The sequence below is a fragment of the Callospermophilus lateralis genome, chromosome 1 (genome assembly GCF_048772815.1).
Source record: "Callospermophilus lateralis isolate mCalLat2 chromosome 1, mCalLat2.hap1, whole genome shotgun sequence".
Lineage (NCBI taxonomy): Eukaryota > Metazoa > Chordata > Mammalia > Rodentia > Sciuridae > Callospermophilus > Callospermophilus lateralis.
In genome coordinates, this window is record NC_135305.1 from 84,972,203 (window position 1) to 84,989,769 (window position 17,567).

The 17,567-nt window shown below is 38.5% G+C and overlaps 1 protein-coding gene across 2 annotated transcripts in view; it reads left to right on the top strand.

Moving 5' to 3' along the window:
- The first annotated feature begins 1,592 nt into the window (after positions 1-1,592).
- The window catches only part of Creb5 (cAMP responsive element binding protein 5), a 322,169-nt gene continuing 306,194 nt past the window's right edge, over positions 1,593-17,567 (top strand). For both annotated transcript variants that reach the window (XM_076835867.2, XM_077106107.1), the window contains exons 1-2: positions 1,593-1,659; positions 7,714-7,807. In XM_076835867.2, coding sequence (XP_076691982.1) covers positions 1,606-1,659; positions 7,714-7,807 — 148 coding nt within the window. In that variant the 5' untranslated portion in view covers positions 1,593-1,605. The remainder of the gene's footprint in view (positions 1,660-7,713; positions 7,808-17,567) is intronic.

Sequence of the window (17,567 nt, forward strand, 5' to 3'; positions counted from 1 at the left end):
ACACTACTGTATATATATAGATATAAGCAGAGCTCCTTTTTCCATGGGTAAAGGGACCTTGGGAGTCCCTTTGGAATCACTCACAAGTAGCATTTATTTTTATTTTAAAATTAATATTAATTATTTGGTACTGGAGATTTAACCTCAGGGACATTTTACCACTGAGTTATATTTCCAGCCCTTTTTGTTTTTTATTTTAAGATGGGGTCTCACTAAGTTGCTTAGGGCCTCAACTAAGTTGCTGAGATTGGTCTTGAACTTGTGATCCTCTTGTCTCAGGCTCTTGAGCTGCTGGGATTACAGGCATGCACCACTGAGCCTGGATTAAAAAAAAAAATTAAAAATTTTTTTTTTTTCTTTTTGAGACAGGGTCTTTCTAAGTTGTCCAGGCTGACCTTGAACTTGTAGTCCCCCTGCCTCAGCTTCATGAATAGCTGGTATTATAAGTATGTACCACTGCAAAAGTAGCATTTTAAAAATTCAAATTGCTTCCTGTGCACAAAGTAAAAGCAATAGGTTCTAATTTAGTGATAGAACATGTACCACTAACTGCCCATGTAACTTATGTACACTTAACTCTAAAATTGGTTAAAAAAAAAAGAAAACTACTTAAATTGTGTAACAAATTTGTGTACTACGTCCTGTGAATTTTTTTTTGAAAATTATGTTGCTTTGTGGATTGTTAACCACAAAACCCATACATATATATTGTGCTTCCATTGCCTTTGAGGAGAATTTGAAAAAGCAATTCTGACTACACTGAATTTTTGCCTAAAGAAAACACTTAGGACTGAAAATTTACCTAAGAAAAAATTAAGTATTGTTTAACATATTTTGGATTATAAGATTTTTCTCCTTAAAATTACTTCATTCCAGCTTATTTATCTAGATCAGTAAGTCAGCAGATTCAGTCCTGTATTAATTTCAAATCAGCTTATAAAACCAAATTATCAAAATATCTGGGGTGCCTTTGCTGACTTCTATTTACTTCTCTTTCCTTACATTATGGGTAATTGCTGTTGAGGCTTCATCAGACACCTGAGCTGAAAGGGAATTTGGGACCATGACTCACCAGCAGAATAATCTGATACACTGATTCCAGGGTTACTTTTGCAACACTGCAACTTGCTGGGGTGATCACGGGTATCACTTAACATATTGTTTAGGGTCGGCCCTCCTCACACTGAGGACTGATTACCAAGGGGGCTGTCATCTCTCCTGCTGTCCTAAGTAGTCAGTCCCAGAAACATTCAGCAGGGCTGAGTCAGCCATTAGCCTCAGAATCTTCCTGTGCAGTTGGGTCTTACCTGGTGGTAACACCCACAGGTAGTTTTCCAGAGGCAGGATTTCGGCTATGACAACTTGATGGCATTTTTTTTCCATTATGTACTTAGGAAGGCACAGAGCCAAGGAACTCCAGCAAAGCAGGACCTGAGTTCACTCATGTCAGTGTTTGCCTCCTTGAATTTGGGAATCGGGTGCAGAAAAGGGGCTCTGAGCGACTGTCTTTCTCATGAGTCTCAGGCAGAAGCAGGAGATATTCATGAATTTCTGTTTTCCTTCCTCCCTCTCCCTCTGACCCTTCAGATTTATGAGGAATCCAAGATGAATTTGGAGCAGGAGAGGCCGTTTGTCTGCAGTGCCCCAGGCTGCTCCCAGGTGAGTGTGCAGATCCTCAGTGCTCCCTCCGGCTGGCAGCAATGCACCTGCCCTCCGACAGGAAAGCTCTCACTGGGCGACCATGCCTGCCCTGAACTTTCCTTCTTTACCAAGATACTGTCAAAGTCTGCCTCTCCTCCTCATCCTCATCATCTTCACCCTCACTATATTCCTCTTTGAATAGTTTGAAATTCTCCTCTCTTACCTCTGAAGTACAGTGGTGTTGAACATTTCTGCCCATTACATTCCCCTAGAGGTGAACCAGATGCATCCTGCCCTTTAGATATGAAGGGCTGTCATTTCAGAAAGAGAGAAGGAGGTGCTTACTTTTCCAGAAGCCTCTTGAATACTATCTGGGCCTCTGGATGACTGGTGAAATGCCTTACTATCATAGCTTAAATTCTGTTTTGTTTTATTACCCCCTTTGAGTCAAAGAAACCCTCTATAACTTTACTTTTTAGCACCTATGGTTTCCCTATGTATCTAAATCTCAAGAAGGAAAGACTCCTGCTGTACTGGGTGGAATCTCTCGGCTTCTGAGGACTCTCATCAAGTAGAAATGGTGTGGGGATCCGATGAGATGCTATCTGGGGATTATCATAGGACCTGCATACAATAAGTGCTCAATTAACACCCTGTCTCCTTACCACAACTGCTGCTAGGATTATTATACTGCAACCTGCCTTTTTGAAAGAAATTAGAAATGTCCATCACCTAAGGTCAGAGTTTTCTGCTTCTCTTTGGAACTTGGTAGTGACATTTCCTACTTTTGACCCTTTGCATAGCTCCTAGTTCTAATCATTTCCATTTGTGGGAAATGATCACACCTGCTTGCTTTCCTACTGAGATCTTCATTTTATGGGATATAACACAAGTTTAGAACTCAAAGCATAGGCATCTTCCTAATGTGGTAATTAGTCACACCCTTTCCCTAAACTGGACCCAAGCTGCTCTCCCTGCCTCTCTGTTGGTGGGGTTGGCAGTACCAGGCAGAGCAGCGCCTAGGAGAGCTGTTGAGGACCATCGTTATTTATGTCCCAGGGGAATATGTGGAGATTTTGGGGAGCCTCCTGGAGGGAAGAAGCCAGAGAAACACAAAGATGTTTCCGGTGTTATGAGTTGGTGTTGTCAGCTGTGAACTGAGCGACAGTCCCGTGCTCAGGTCCTGGAAGTTTCACCAGGGGATTTTGTGCCAATGTTTATTTCCAAAGTGTAAATAAGGAAAGCAGTAGAGAAAATTATTTTGAAGCAAACTGGTTTTGAAGGTCATTCTGAAGTAGGAAGCTCTAGGAAAACACAGATAGGTTGATAAGTAACTGGAGAAAATCCTGCTAGACCAGGACTCTCCATGGTGAGTACAAAATATCATCTTACTAACTAGGTAAAAACTTGATCCCCTAACTGAGGTGAAACTGATTCTCAGCAGTTTTTTTTTTTCAAACCAGAAATCTTGATAGCCCAAGAGAATCAAATAATCTGAGCAGTTTCCTTTGCTTTGAGTGTGACAATGAGACATTAAGCTTTATTCAAGTTACTCAGCACATTTTTGTGGAGTCTAGGAGGTGCCAAGGCACTCTGGTTGCCCTGGGGAAACAGCACTGAACAAGACAGTGTCCCTACCCTCACAGAGCTTCTAATCTACACATCAAATCTATAACCACATGATCTGATGACTCTGTTTGCAGTTTTGAATAAAGACCATGGGCCACGAAGTATAAAGCAGGGGAACTGACTTTACCTGGGGAGGTAAATGGGAAGCTCTTTTAGAGAAAGGTATTTAATATAAGGGGATCAACAGAAACCTAGCAAAGGCAAAAAAGAGAATTGGGGGCAAGCTGGGATTCCTAGTAACGTCTAGGATTATGCATGACCACCTGATAATTAGACAAGTCAGGGAGAATAGAGATACACATAAGTCCTTGAAGTATATGGCAGAATTTCCCAAGCTTGGCACTGTTAACATTTAGGGGTGAATAATTTTTTTGATGTGGGGCTGTGCATCCCTGACCTGTAACCACCAGATCCCTGGTCACACTCCACCATTGTAACAACCCCAGACATGGAGACATTTTTGCCAGATGCCCCTTGGGGGCAGGGGCAAAGCTGCCCCTGCTTGAGAGTGACTGCGTATGGTTTGCATTTTGGGTTTAGCCTTGCTTTTTTGTTTGTTTGGTTTTTTTTTTTTGTCTTTTTATCTTTCTGGCTCTAAATTCCCTTCTTTGAATGGTCTACCTACTTCTAATCACTGCTGTCCCATTATTTTATGAATTACTCTATGCTACCTTTCCTCCTTTTGGGAGTCAGGCAGGGTATAAATAAATCAATGCCACAGATGTGTGGTCACTGGTGTCAGATGCTGCTAGAGCAGGGATAGTTAGAGAACCCGGCCAGGCTGTTGCATTTGGCAGATAGGTTGCCCAGTGCCACCGACCCGGGAGAAGAGAAAGGCGGAGGCCAGATGGAAGGATTAATGAGAGAGTGGGCGGTGAGGAAGCGGAGGTGGCAAACATAGAGGACTCTTTCAGGAGCACTAGGCAGTGACGGGAAGCAGTGTGATATAATGGTAGCCTGAGAGGGAGGTAGCTTTTTTAAAATTAAAGGATAGCCAAGCTGAATTTAGTCAAGGGCAAGAAACCAGCGAGAGAGGAGGAGGGGACATGCTGATTCCCCAGGTCAGGGCCTAGAGGCACCCAAGCGGGGGCGTGGGCATGCTCCTTCCTCTGAGCCAGGTGGAGATGAAGGAGAACCCATGAAGTCACATGCAAATCCTGGGAGGTGACAATAAAGGTTGATCTGGGTCCGTTTTAAAATTTAATTCGGGGTGGGAAGGGAGTTTCTGGGGACAGAACCCAGGGCAATGAATATGCTAGGCAAGCTCTAACATGGATCCACACCCCCAGCCCTTACATAGGCTCTGTGAATGACCTAGAACATCTTGGTGAAGGAGCAGGTTGTTTCCTTGAGCACACTGAGTAGACTGAGTAAAAACTTGGTCAAATGTGGGAAATAAGGATTTTACAAAGTTTCTTGATTTTAGATGACAATTCCAAGCCTCCTTCCCACCTTGATGCATCTAAGACTCAATGTCCCCGTTTACCGTGGAAGCGTTTCTTTTTTCTTGACCAGCTCTCACAAGAAGATGCCCATCTTTCAATTGAGGAGGACTTAGAGTTAAGAAAATATCATTGTCACCCAGCAGTTCCAAGTGTCTCCTGGTGGGATATTAGGAACTCCCAGTCAGGCTAATCTTTATCATCAGGACATTTACTTTAGGCACATTCATGGCCTGGGAATCTGCAGGGAGGGAGTGCAGGCTGGGATTGGAAAGAGGAGAAAGTGAATTATCAGGATTTGATTGTAGGGGAGGTGGAAGGATTTTTCTCCCCTTTTTTCCTTGGAAAGAAATTTGGCTTTATTAGGCATGGCCTGCAATACCTGTGAGATCTTCTAAGTTACAAATCCTTAGACGGGAGGAGAGACACATTTCTCTTGTTCTTTAGAATCTCATAGTCCATTTTTACTTTCACTCTCTCTTTGCCCTCTGCATTAACCATGTTTTGAGTAACTCTCAGCTCTGCATCTGTCGCAGACTGTACATTTTGATTATTTACAATTTGCTGCTATTTTCCTACCTGATTTTTAAAAATTACAGTTGTCTTATAATGTCTCCTTTTGAAAGTAATGATAGCTAATATGAGCCAGTATGGGAATTATTAAGAAGTAGTCTAACATCCTAACATTAGGCTATTATTTTACAGAAAAAAAATGTCTGGTCAATATGAAATGAGGGATATGAGCATGTTGATTATATATGTATGTATATCATGAAAATTATTTTTTTGAAAGAAAGACAAAAAAAATTTAACCCGTCTCTAAGTCATATGTGGTAGTGTTGCATATTGAGTGCAATCATATATGATGTTGTAAAGACGAGAGAAGAGATGAAACAGAGGCAAAGAACTATCATGTCACATAAGACAAACTTCTGCCTATTCAGAAATTGGCATAAGTGCCATTCATTTCCAATTCTATGTTCTCCAATTTTTACTTATAATGAAAAGTAAATAATTGTTATTTATACAAAGAACTACCTTTAGAATATTTTGTGGCATTCATTCCAGGGAATTCCCTTGTTCTCATGAATACAAATCTATAGTCTTTGAAATTGAAATGCATATTGTCAATCTTGAGGAACTAGGAAGTTCTGAATGGATTTTTTAAAAAATTGTCAAAAAATGGAAATGTTCAGCAGAATTGTCTTTTCTTGTATTTTTATTTGACTTTGATAAAGCAGATACTCTGTTAAGTTTAATTATTACAACATATCAATCTAAGTCAGGATAGGCTAGGATCTGTTACAATAACAAAATCACCCCAAAGCTTCTATGGCTTAAAACATAAAAAACTCATTTCTATTATAGATTGGCAGGAAGCGCTTCAAAATTCTTTAGAATTCAGAAATGTTTTTCATAATCCTTCAGAGATTTAGGATTTTTGAGTGACTACTATTTCCACTATTGCAAGTCACCATGATACACCATTAAAAAGATGAGGGGAATAACAGAGGATCTTACACCAGTAATTCCATGCTTGCCTCTGAGTGACAGGTCACTTTCATTCATGACTAAATGTGCAGAGCTAGTCACAGGACTCCATCCAACAGAATAGGGCCAGAAAATCTAGTCCCACCTCAAGACCAGAAATCAGATAGCCAAAAATACTTGGAAGCAGCATTTTTTGAGAGGGTTAAATCACAGTTTTGGGGTTCTTTTTAGTTATAGATGATAGTAGAGTATATTTTGACATAGTTATATAAACATGGAGTATATCTTATCCTAATTAGGATCCCAGTCTTGTGTATGTACATGATGTGGTTATTCACTGTTGGGAGCAGCATTTTTGATAATGATAATATCATTCCCTGAAAATTAAAAATAAATAAGCATTTACTATGCAGAGAATAGGATACTAAAAATAAGCTGTCATGTTACTATAAAATAGATTGTCTACTTATAAAAAACAGATAATGGATGGATCAGGGCTTCATACACAGAAACATACTATACAGATGTCATGGTGTACATTTGTAGTATATATGTCAAGCATGGCATATAATTCTTTCCCAAAGTCTGACATGAATCAAAATTCTTTTCTATGTCATGCATTTCTCCTACTTTGGGTTAATCTATAGATAAATGTCTAGCATACTTGTCATGCCTTAGACTTAATTTTACACTATTATGTAAAACAGTAACCACTACAGAAAAGTTCCATATGGTTTTGCAAAATTCCAGTTCCTCAAAGATATAAATCCAGTTTCTTATTTTGGATATGGTCTTCTTATGTTTATAAGAAGAAATGGGAAATTTTAAATTTTGTCATGCTGCCATTAGTAGTTAATTTTTGTGAACATAATAAACATTAATTTAAATTCTATTTCTTTTTAAAAATAAAGGTGCCAGCATCAGGCAGATATTAGGGCATGGCACATTTTTGAAATATATGTATATATAATCGTGTAATGATATATATATAATTATACATATATATAATTTTAATTTACCTCTTTCTGTTTTATCCTTTAGTAAAACACAAAATTTTAAAGCCTACCCTTAGATGAAACCTTCTAGTTCCTAAAGAAAAATATAATGTACTAATTAGTCAGTGCAGTTGGTTAGATCCAGGGAATAGAAGTAGAGGCCTTTTAAAAGGTTCCCAGGGAAGGTGTGGGGACTCAGAGAATGATTGATAGCAAAAATCTCTTATTCATTATCAGCACTCAGCCAGATTCTGCAATATAGTTAACCCTTTGGTAAACTAATGGAAATCATGATGCATATATTTGAGTATAAATGAAAGAATATCTCAGCACATTTGCTTGCATAGAATAGTTTGTAACTTTACTCATCTTTCATACTTTTTTCAGAACTGATTGTTTTGCTTTTGCAAGTCACATTCACAATGTTAAATAAATCTTTTTCTCTCTGATGACAAATATGTGCTACAAAACTGACTATCTCCCCTTTCCATCCCTTTTTTCTATTTGTGCCGCAGCGCTTCCCAACAGAGGACCATCTGATGATTCATAGGCACAAGCATGAGATGACTTTGAAGTTTCCCTCAATAAAAACAGACAATATGTTATCAGGTAAGGGGCCATCAGCAAAGAAGATTTGGATGGTCAGATCAGTTCCATTCAAGAATTTTATTCTCCTTTGGGTGGGCTGATTACCCCTGGCCCATTCTGTACTTTGAAAATATACATGTCTAAGGTAGAGCAGAAATGCAATCAGCTAATGTAGTGTCCACTCAAATAATTGAAGAGCCGAGGCCTCTCATTTTCTGGAATGTGAAGTACTTATTGCTGTGAAACTTAGTTCCATGTAAGTTTTTCTTTTTCTTTTTCTTTTTTTAAATCACATACCTCTAATCAAGCAACCAGTATTAATTAGGCTTTGGTAGTGCACACAGTACTGTTCAGAGTGCCTTGGGAGACGCACAGATTGATATATTTCCTATCCTCAAGGACATCACGATAGAGCATGCATGTGAAAACTTAGCTAAAATGAAGGATCATACACAATATATCAGACGAGTATTGTAAGAGAAAAACATTGTGCAGCTTTAGTGGAAGGAGCTCTTTTTAGGCTGAGGTGGTCAGTGAAGCTTTCCATAGGAAACAGGACCTGCTTTGAAGTGGAAGGTAAATGAGATAATGCATGGAAACACAGCAAGTGCTCAGCAAATGTGAGCAGAAATAAATAATGCAAATAATTACTTTATGCCGTTCCTTCCCATTTTGGGTGGCAGGGCCACTCAGGAATAGGAGTGAGGAACCTGAACTTTAGCCTGGATTCTGTCTCATTTGGCTATATGATCTTGAGCAAGTAGTTGAACTTTTCTGGGCCTTGGTTTCTTTCCCCATAAAATGGGAACAATTGCATCTGCCCAGGCTTACTGTGAAGATCCAAACAAAAAATTCCAGAGAGAATGTTTCATAAACCCTGGCAAGGGAATCACATAATCTCCTGTGACCCTTCTCAGGATAGAAATATGTCATCTGAACCCTGGACTCGCTGGCATCATGAAAGATATAACACATCTATGAACATGTTTTAATTGATATCAGCAGAGAAACCAACTGCTCTGGCCGACCTGACTCATATATTTAGTGTTTCTATGGCACTTTCATTTTCCAAGTATTTTATCATCTCAGTTATTTGTAAATCTTCGGAGAGTCGTCAGACAGGTTATTACCAGGAAGCACTCAAGGAGTGGAGCAGCTTTTCTGGGCTCACTGAACAGGGCAGGGTTGAGGGTCCTTGATCCCTGATGTGAACTCTGTGATGGTGCCAGTTTAGACACAAATTCAGATACTCCCAGTGTCAGAGCTGTCCACACAGCTTCCAGACCTGTCGGTGATAGTACAGATGTGCTGTGATTTGGAAAACTATAGAGCTTCCCTGCCTCTCTCCTCCCTCTCCTCCCGCTCTCTCAGCCCCTCTATGTTTTGTTTTGAGTGAGTTGGTTCTTGGGAGATAGCTTCAACTTTCCCTACAAAGGGGCAGAAACTCCAATTTGTAAGAGTTATAAAAGCCTAGAAAGGGTTAGGGAACATGGCCTGGCCTTTAGCTTTCACCATATAAGATGTTCCATGAAGTCACACAGAGTATACTCATGTACATATGCAAGTAGCAAGGCCGTAGACTGTGCATTTCCCAATTTTTAAAATGTTAAGTTCTTCCTGTATTTTCCCCATATTGAATCCCTGAAATAGACTGCCTGATGGTAGAGGATTTGGAGGTGAATATCAGGGAGTGGCAGGTGTGTAGGGAGATCTCTGCTTTAGTGGTAGGTACCAGTGTAGTGTCTTTCAGGCAGGCTGCTAACTGGTCCTACAAGGAATGCTACCTGATGATCCAAGAAAAAGCTGCCTAAGATATGTGAACAATGGCATGAAGCATTCTTCTATATATTGCCTGAAATAGGAAATAGGGTTTTGATTAATGTCTTGCAGCTTTTCAATATTTTTTACCATATCCTTATTAGTTTGGGCGCTGTTGCCGCCAATCATGGGGCAAATTTCAGGTGTCAGATGGAAAAATCATGGGAAGAAAAGTAACCTTAATTTTCACGATGTCAAATTTAAAATGAGAAAATGAAGGAAGAAATAAACATGAGGAAAAAACCAGTAAGAATAATGTAGTGGTTTATTTTCTTTTGCTTTCTCAAGTTTGCTGTTGGAGTGGTATGAGACCATTTCATACTCCAAATGAAATCGAGTACTAAATTTGAAAACTTGCTGCTCACTTTGCATGTTCGTCATCTCATAGGGATTTTCTTACTAGAAGGGATTGCAAAAATATTCAGTTCAGCTCCAATTCTTTGCACTTGGAGAACTGATGTCTACTCTGTGTAATATACTGGTGGTGTCCACACTGAGTTAAAATAGACTGTCTACTTGGGAGTTTTACTTTGCTATTTTTTCCCTAGGAAATACTTCAGTGTTTACTTATCTCAAACTTCATTTTTCATAATGATAGTTTTAACATACTAGATTGTCATTGCAAATTTGACCGTCGGGTTTATTTGTCTGTATCTATTTTGAATTTCAATTTATCAAAAACTTTTGAATCTACTTTTATTAAAAACACATTCATTAAAATGTATTTACTTCAAGCCCTGTCTTATGAATAGATGAGTGAAAACGAATGGTTTTATATAGCTTAAAATGTAAAATCAAGAATAAAAATCAAACCTCAAATGAATAGCACAGCAAAACTTTAAAGACCCTCTTGGACCCTATTTTTCCCAAGCAATACTCAATTACATAAAATTGCATTTCAGATGAATTGGTAAAATGTAGTAGGCATATTTATGGCTACTACATTTGCCATTTTGTTGACCTTCATCTTGAACATCACTTTAACTTTCATTAGTTACAAGTGTCGCAGTTAGTGAGGGTGTTAAAATGTCATAGATATAGCATTCAAGAATAAGTTTCCAAGGCTGGATGTGTAGCTCAATGGTAGAGCATTTGCCTAGCATGCATGAGGCTCTGAATTAATTCCTAGCATTGCCCCCACTCAAAAGAAAGAAGAAGAAAGCAAAGAGAAGTTTCCAAAGATCTGAAATACTTTCATAGATTTATTGGAAGACCCATTTTACCATTTTATTTATTCCAAGTAGAGTTTGCTACTCAAAAATGACTGTCACTGATCTTTACCAGTAATATTTATCAGTAATAATTATCACAGGGTAGGATAGAAAAAGCAGAAGCCATGATATTTTATCGAAATGAGTCTGTTCTTCTGGCTAGACAATAAACAAACTTCTTATTCTAAAGGGACAGAGTAAGGACACAAATGGGGATGGTGGTGTTGAGTTCAGGAGGCAAAGGCTTGGACAACCCTTCCTACCTTGGTCCTATCCTTTTGAATTGGTCTGCATGATATAGTGCCAGCATCCTGATATGATGGTTCTGTATCCTTCCCTTCAACTGTAGTTTAAAAACTTCTGATGAGAGGAAATGTCATGGTGAGGGAAGTTGTGCTCTTGAGGGTTTTAAGTGCCAGATTTGAAATAGGACTCTGAAGAGGACAATGTATTTCCTCACATAAGTTGCAAAATTACGAGCTGTTACGTGACAGATCCATCAATTTGAAAACCATGGTCAAATTTCAGTATAGAAATTAAGATGATGATGTTTGAGTTCATTTTAATGGTACTATAATTAGGTACCCAGGAATTCCCAAATTTTGACCCACTTCCACCTTTTTTTTTTTTTTTAAACAGGGTTATCAGGTTTATACAGGAAAACAAAAACAGAATGAGAATCAAAGTATCTTAAGTGCAACTTTATTTGTACCTAAACAAGCAAATTATATTCCAAATGAAAACGCAAATTGTAAAAAAAAAAAAAAGACTGAAGCACACAGCCCCTCTTTCTTCTTTCTTGCCATATGTTTTGGGACCAGTGAGTTCCATCTTTCCTGTGGAGAGAGTGAGATGGGCAACCCTCAGGGTAGAGATATATGTGTGTGCATGTGTGTGTGTGTGTGTGATTTAGAAGGTAATTGATTTCACTGCAAGGGGAAAAAAGTTCAAAAGTGCTGAGAACTTTTCCCAAAAGGTAAAACCCAATCAACATCTCAGGTGGGAGGCCTGAGAAAGAGACACATGGGACAAGACCTTTAAATGCCTAATAATCCCACTCCCAGAGGTCATGGCCTGTTAATGTTGCAGGAAATGGATCTGTCCTTGGAGGGAAGTTGGGGCAGGCACCAGCCCAGGAGCGGAGAGAGGAGCTGAAGTTGCACCTCTATCACGTCTATGTACTATTCAACAAATATTTATTGAGAGCCCACAGAGGTCACCATGAGCGTACTGCACTGGACAAGATACCTAAGATCCCTCTTATCATGGAACACACAGTAGTAGAATGTGGAAGAAGAGAGACAATAAACGACCACAAGACAACCCAGATAAATGAATAAGGAGATGTTACTAGTGACACGTGCCATGAAGACAAAGCTTGACAATGTGACAGCAAGTGGCCAGCAAGCCACCTCAATCTGGTGATCAAGAAAATCTCTCTGCATTTGTGCAAAGATCTGATGTGCAGCACTGAAATCAGGGTTCCTTTCTCCCTGACTTCTGCATATAGTGAGATTGGATGTAGCAGCCCTGCAGGACCAGATGTGGTACAGCTGGCTGTCTCTTAAGCTGGCACACACAGGAGAGTCCAAAGACTCTTTCTTCCTGCCATTTTCCTTCCCAATTTCTTAGCACTTACCATCTGGCGTAAGTGATGATAGCATCCTTCAGAGCCCAACTCTGTCCCCAGGCTAGGTCTAGAATTAGGGCCCATCTCTAGTTCCAGGCTCTAAAGCTAATTCTCACCATGGAGAAAGTGAGAATATGATTTAATGAAGTGGAGCATTTGTCTCCAAGAGACTAGTCATGATCACCCCAACAGCCCAAATCCATTGGTCATGGCCCTTTGCTATAAACCCTATTAATAATTCATGGGCATTTTAAGGGGGGAACCAGAGGGAAGGTGCCATATGTAACTCCAAATTCTTTTTAGAATGAACTGGGATTTTTTTTTAAAAGGGATTGAGGGAATAAATAATAAATATTACTCAAATATTACTCTCTCTCTCTCTCTCTCTCTCTCTCTCACACACACACACACACACACACACACACACACACACACACCATGAGCCCATGAACCCATACTTACCTCCTCTTCTTGACAATTCCACTGACAGTAAAGGTATATAGTTACTTCTCAATGTTTAAATCATTTGCACCTTTATGGAACAGAGGGTGATGGAGGTGGCTTGTACCAAGGGCAGTATGATAACTATAATGACTGCCATTTATAGTTGTACCTTATGCCTGTAATTGTGCCCTGCACTTTACATACACCCATTATTTAATCCTCAGCACATTTTTTTTCCATATGAGGAAGTAAGATGGAGAGAATAAGTAGTTTGTCCAAAGACCATATGTGTCTATGATTTTCTTACTATGTACTTAGATTTGTTGAGACGTACTAAGAACATATTTTGGTTTTTGATTTGTTTGGATATAAATATATGAATATATTTTTATATACTTTTTTAAAATTGTACTGGAGATTAAGCCTGGGTCATGTTACTACTTAGCTATTTCTCCAGTCCTTTTAATTTAAGTTACTTAGGTCCTTGTTGAGTTGTGAACAGCTTTTTTTTTATATTATTCAATAGTCTTCAAATGGAGCAAAGAGTCAAAAGTCTTTAGGAGGAGATTCTGACACATTAGCATTGCAATAAAGAAAGAGTTATTTTCCAACCAGATTGCCTCATCTATTGTGGCTAATAGAATGCAGTTGACTGTTGGCCTTTATGGGAGTTGTCCGTTTTTATTCATGTTTCTAACTGGTCAAGCAACATAGAATTTTGAATAATTCACCTGACTACATTGGAGGCCTTGCTTTGCAACATTTTTTTTATATATGAAAAATTGGCCTACAGTTGCTCTTGGAAACTAGTCCCTCTTGACAAAGACTGTAGGAGAACTCAGGCAATTAGGAACTAAGAGGAAAACTTTAGCTTTAGCTTCCACTGTTCAGGGCAGATCTTGCATTGGGTCCCTTGGTTCACTTGGTGAGCATGATATCTTGGGTTAATAATCCTTACCAGCTCAGCCTCTCTAAAGTAAATTGAAATCCTGGCTTCACTGCTATTGGAACTTACCAGGTAGCTCATGGCTGACAGTAGGCCTGGATTACATGTGGGCATGTGCCACAGGAAATGCCCTTCTCTGTGCATTTTCTTTTATTTTTTTCCCTTCTTTCCTTCCTTCCTTCCTTCCTTCCTTCAACATTTTTAGTTTTAGATGGACACAATACCTTTATTTTATTTATTTATTTTTATGTGGTGCTGAGGATTGAACCCAGTGCCTCACACATGCTGGGTAAGTGCTCTTGAACTAAGCTATAGCCCCAGCCCTCCATGTATTTTCTGACTCGAAAGTACTTGTAAGGGCATTTATTGTTCACAATAAATGATTCCAGTTTACAATTCAAGAATCTGTGTGTGTGTGTGTGTGTGTGTGTGTGTGTGTGTGAGAATCTCTCCACTGGATCACCCTAGCCAGGGTGGTTTTTAAGTACCACACAGCTATTGTTTAAAAGCATATCACTTTGGTTTGCCTCATGGTAGCATTGGCTCATGGGATAGATGCAGGGTAGTGGTGATATCAGTTTTATTGACAGAATCCCATTGCTTCCTTTGTACATTCACTTTCAGTAAAAGGCAGATTTATCTCAAAGAAGAAGCCTTTCTAAATTTCTGTGGAATTCTCTAAATTTTTACTGATTAAGAGCACTTACAAAGGATTATGTGTTTAAAAATTCATCTAATATCAACTATCTTGCTTAGGAATTGATTAAAATTCAGATAGGAACTAAATATTTAAAATACTCTTTAAAAGATATTTGCTAAAAATTTACAGAGATAAATATAACTTTAAAAACAATATAAAAGTACCTAAGATTTTTTTTAAATTTAACATCAGTCTTTTCTGAGAACAATAACTCTTAATAAATTTACTAAAGTTGTTCCAATTCTTTTCACTATTGATTTGAGCCACTCTCTTGAGGAGTTCCATTTAACCATATTTTGTTGATCAAAGCTGCGTCATGTAAATAATAAAAATGCCTTGAAACTATCCTGTAATTAGAATGGTCATGAACGCAAACTGGCCTTTATTATAATTGGTCTGAATTAGTGAGAATTTTGTACTATATCTAGCCGCTATTAATTAAATATCAAAAGACATAAAATTACTTGGCATAGTTCTTCAGTAATACCATAGTTGAGACCATCAGACCAATAAGAAAGAAAATTTTGCTTAGAAAGTTAACATTCTTCTCTAGTATATGATGGGGTTCCTTCTACTGTGTTTCCCCCCACTAAATTGATGACTTGCTATCTTGCCTTTATTATTATGAAGAAAAGGAAACAGAAAATATAACTCAAATGTAGTTCTGAAACCAAATAAGTAGTGATTTTTATTAAATGTAGAGTAGATCAAACTTTTTTAAAAAATCAGGTTTCAGAATTTAGCCTCATACTATACTATATTATAATAATTATACTTGCTAGGCGGAAGCAGTTGATAACTGAAAGTTATTAACTTCCAGGCATAGTTTGAGATTCGGAATTATCCCTTTCTCTTAAAGCAAATGCTACAAAAATATGACACAAATCATGACTTCAAATTCTCCAGTTTTCTAAGTAGTAAAAATTTTAATGTCCTTTTCCCATAATTTTACTTTGGAGCTTCCAGAGCTACTATGAGCTGATGGGAATCTTTGAGAGCTGCTTTCTTTCTTTTTTAAAGTAATTTTAGCCATATATGTGTTGTCTGTCCCACTGATAATGTGTCAAAAGTTATTAACTTTCAGGCATAGTTTGAGATTTGGAGTTATCCCTTTCTCTTACTGAGATATTCCTTGCTGAAATGGAAACACACACACACACACACACACACACACACACACACAAGATGAAGGTGCAGAATTTCCTACCCTGTACCTGGTGGGTGAATTTCTAAATCATAAAGCCAGGTTTGTGGCCCCCTTCTGGATAGATACACAAGTAGGCTGTCAACATGGCAAGTGTTCTTTCCTTAGCTATTCCAGTACCAGAGCTTCTAAGAAAAGACATTTCTATTTGTGTTTCAAGAAATAGACCCAGCAAGGAAACCAAATACTGGAATATGACAAACTTTACAAAGACATTTTTTAAATTCTGTTTTTTTTTTTTGCAGGGGGTGGGGAATGTACTGGGGATTGAACTGAGGGGCACTCAACTATAAGCCACACCCTCAGCCCTATTTTGTATTTTATTTAGAGATAGGGTCTCACTGATTTGCTTAGTGCCTCACTGTTGCTGAGGCTGGTTTTGAACTCGCGATCCTTCTGTCTCAGCTTCCAGAGCTACTGGGATTATAGGCATGTGCCACCATGCCCATCTTAAAATCCCTTGTAATGCTTATCTTTTTGAAAATTAACTTTTTGTTTTTAATTGACACATAATAATCTTACATATTTATGGATTATAGTGTGATATTTCAATTCTTGTAGTACATGTGATGATCAGATTAGGGTAACTGACATGTCCATCATATCAGACATGTCTCACTTATTTGTGTTGGAATCATTCAAAGTCCTCTCTACTAGCTCTTTGGAGATACACAACAAATTGTTGTCACCTATAGTTATCCTATTGTGCTATAGAACATTAGGAGTTACTCCCTCCATCCAACTGTACCCCCATCCTGTTAACTATTCTTTTTACCACCTGACCTTCCCATGTTTTCTTGCTACTTCTATGAGTTGAACTTTTCAGCTTCTCCGTATAAAAGAGAACAGGCAGAGTTTGATTTTCCATTCCTGACTTATTTCACTTTGCATAATGTTCTCCAGCTCCATCCATGTTGCAGCAAATGCCAGGATTTTATCCTCTTTTATTTGGTACCAATTATTCTTGTCCAATTCGTAAGGGACTCCTGCAGGACCATCAGGTATAGGAAGAGAAGTGGGTAAGGTTTTCTGCTGGCTCTTACACCAGGTGCTCAGGTCTCCTGGGAACCCAGTGTACTATTTGCGAACTCTCTGGGAGAGCGGGAGAATGTGCAGGTGTTTAGGCAGCATCAATACAGGTGTATGAAACCTTTCGAGTCAAGTGAAGTTCAAATTCAAAAGTTATTAACTTTGAGGTTAGTTTGAGATTCGGAGTTATCCCTTTCTCTTATTCAGATATTCCTTGCTGAAATGGAAGAACTAAAACAAACAAACAAACAAAAAAAGGTGAGCATAAAACCTTAAGCAATCATCTCAGCTTGGAATTCCTATTGAAACCAGTTTCTGTAAGACCTGGGAGCATTGTCTACCTCTACTGAATGAAGGCTCCTTAGATACTACTCACTACAAAAGCATAAGCTATTATTATTCAGCATATAGAAATTACTGATGCCAGATGTCACTGGTGTGTGCTCTTGGATCCAATAAGATAACTTTTGCAAACATTTTGGTTTGTAAACATGGGATCTTAACCACTAACTTCAGGTCTAGTTCCAGTAGGAACAGTTATTTCACATAGGTATTCATGGGACTGAGAAATTCCACCACCTTATTTAAGCGGTGGATAGATTGAGCTGTCCCCCTCTTTGAACCTTTGCACATTTCCTGGCTTGCTTGGAACTGGTACCAGGTGAGATCAAAGACAACTACAGATCCTGTATTGAATTCTAATATATGTTAAAAGCTAAGCTCTCTTTTCTGGTTCCTGTCGTAACTAGAAAGGAGAGCTCATTCACAAGAAGAAGATGAATTAAAAATTAGGAAGAAC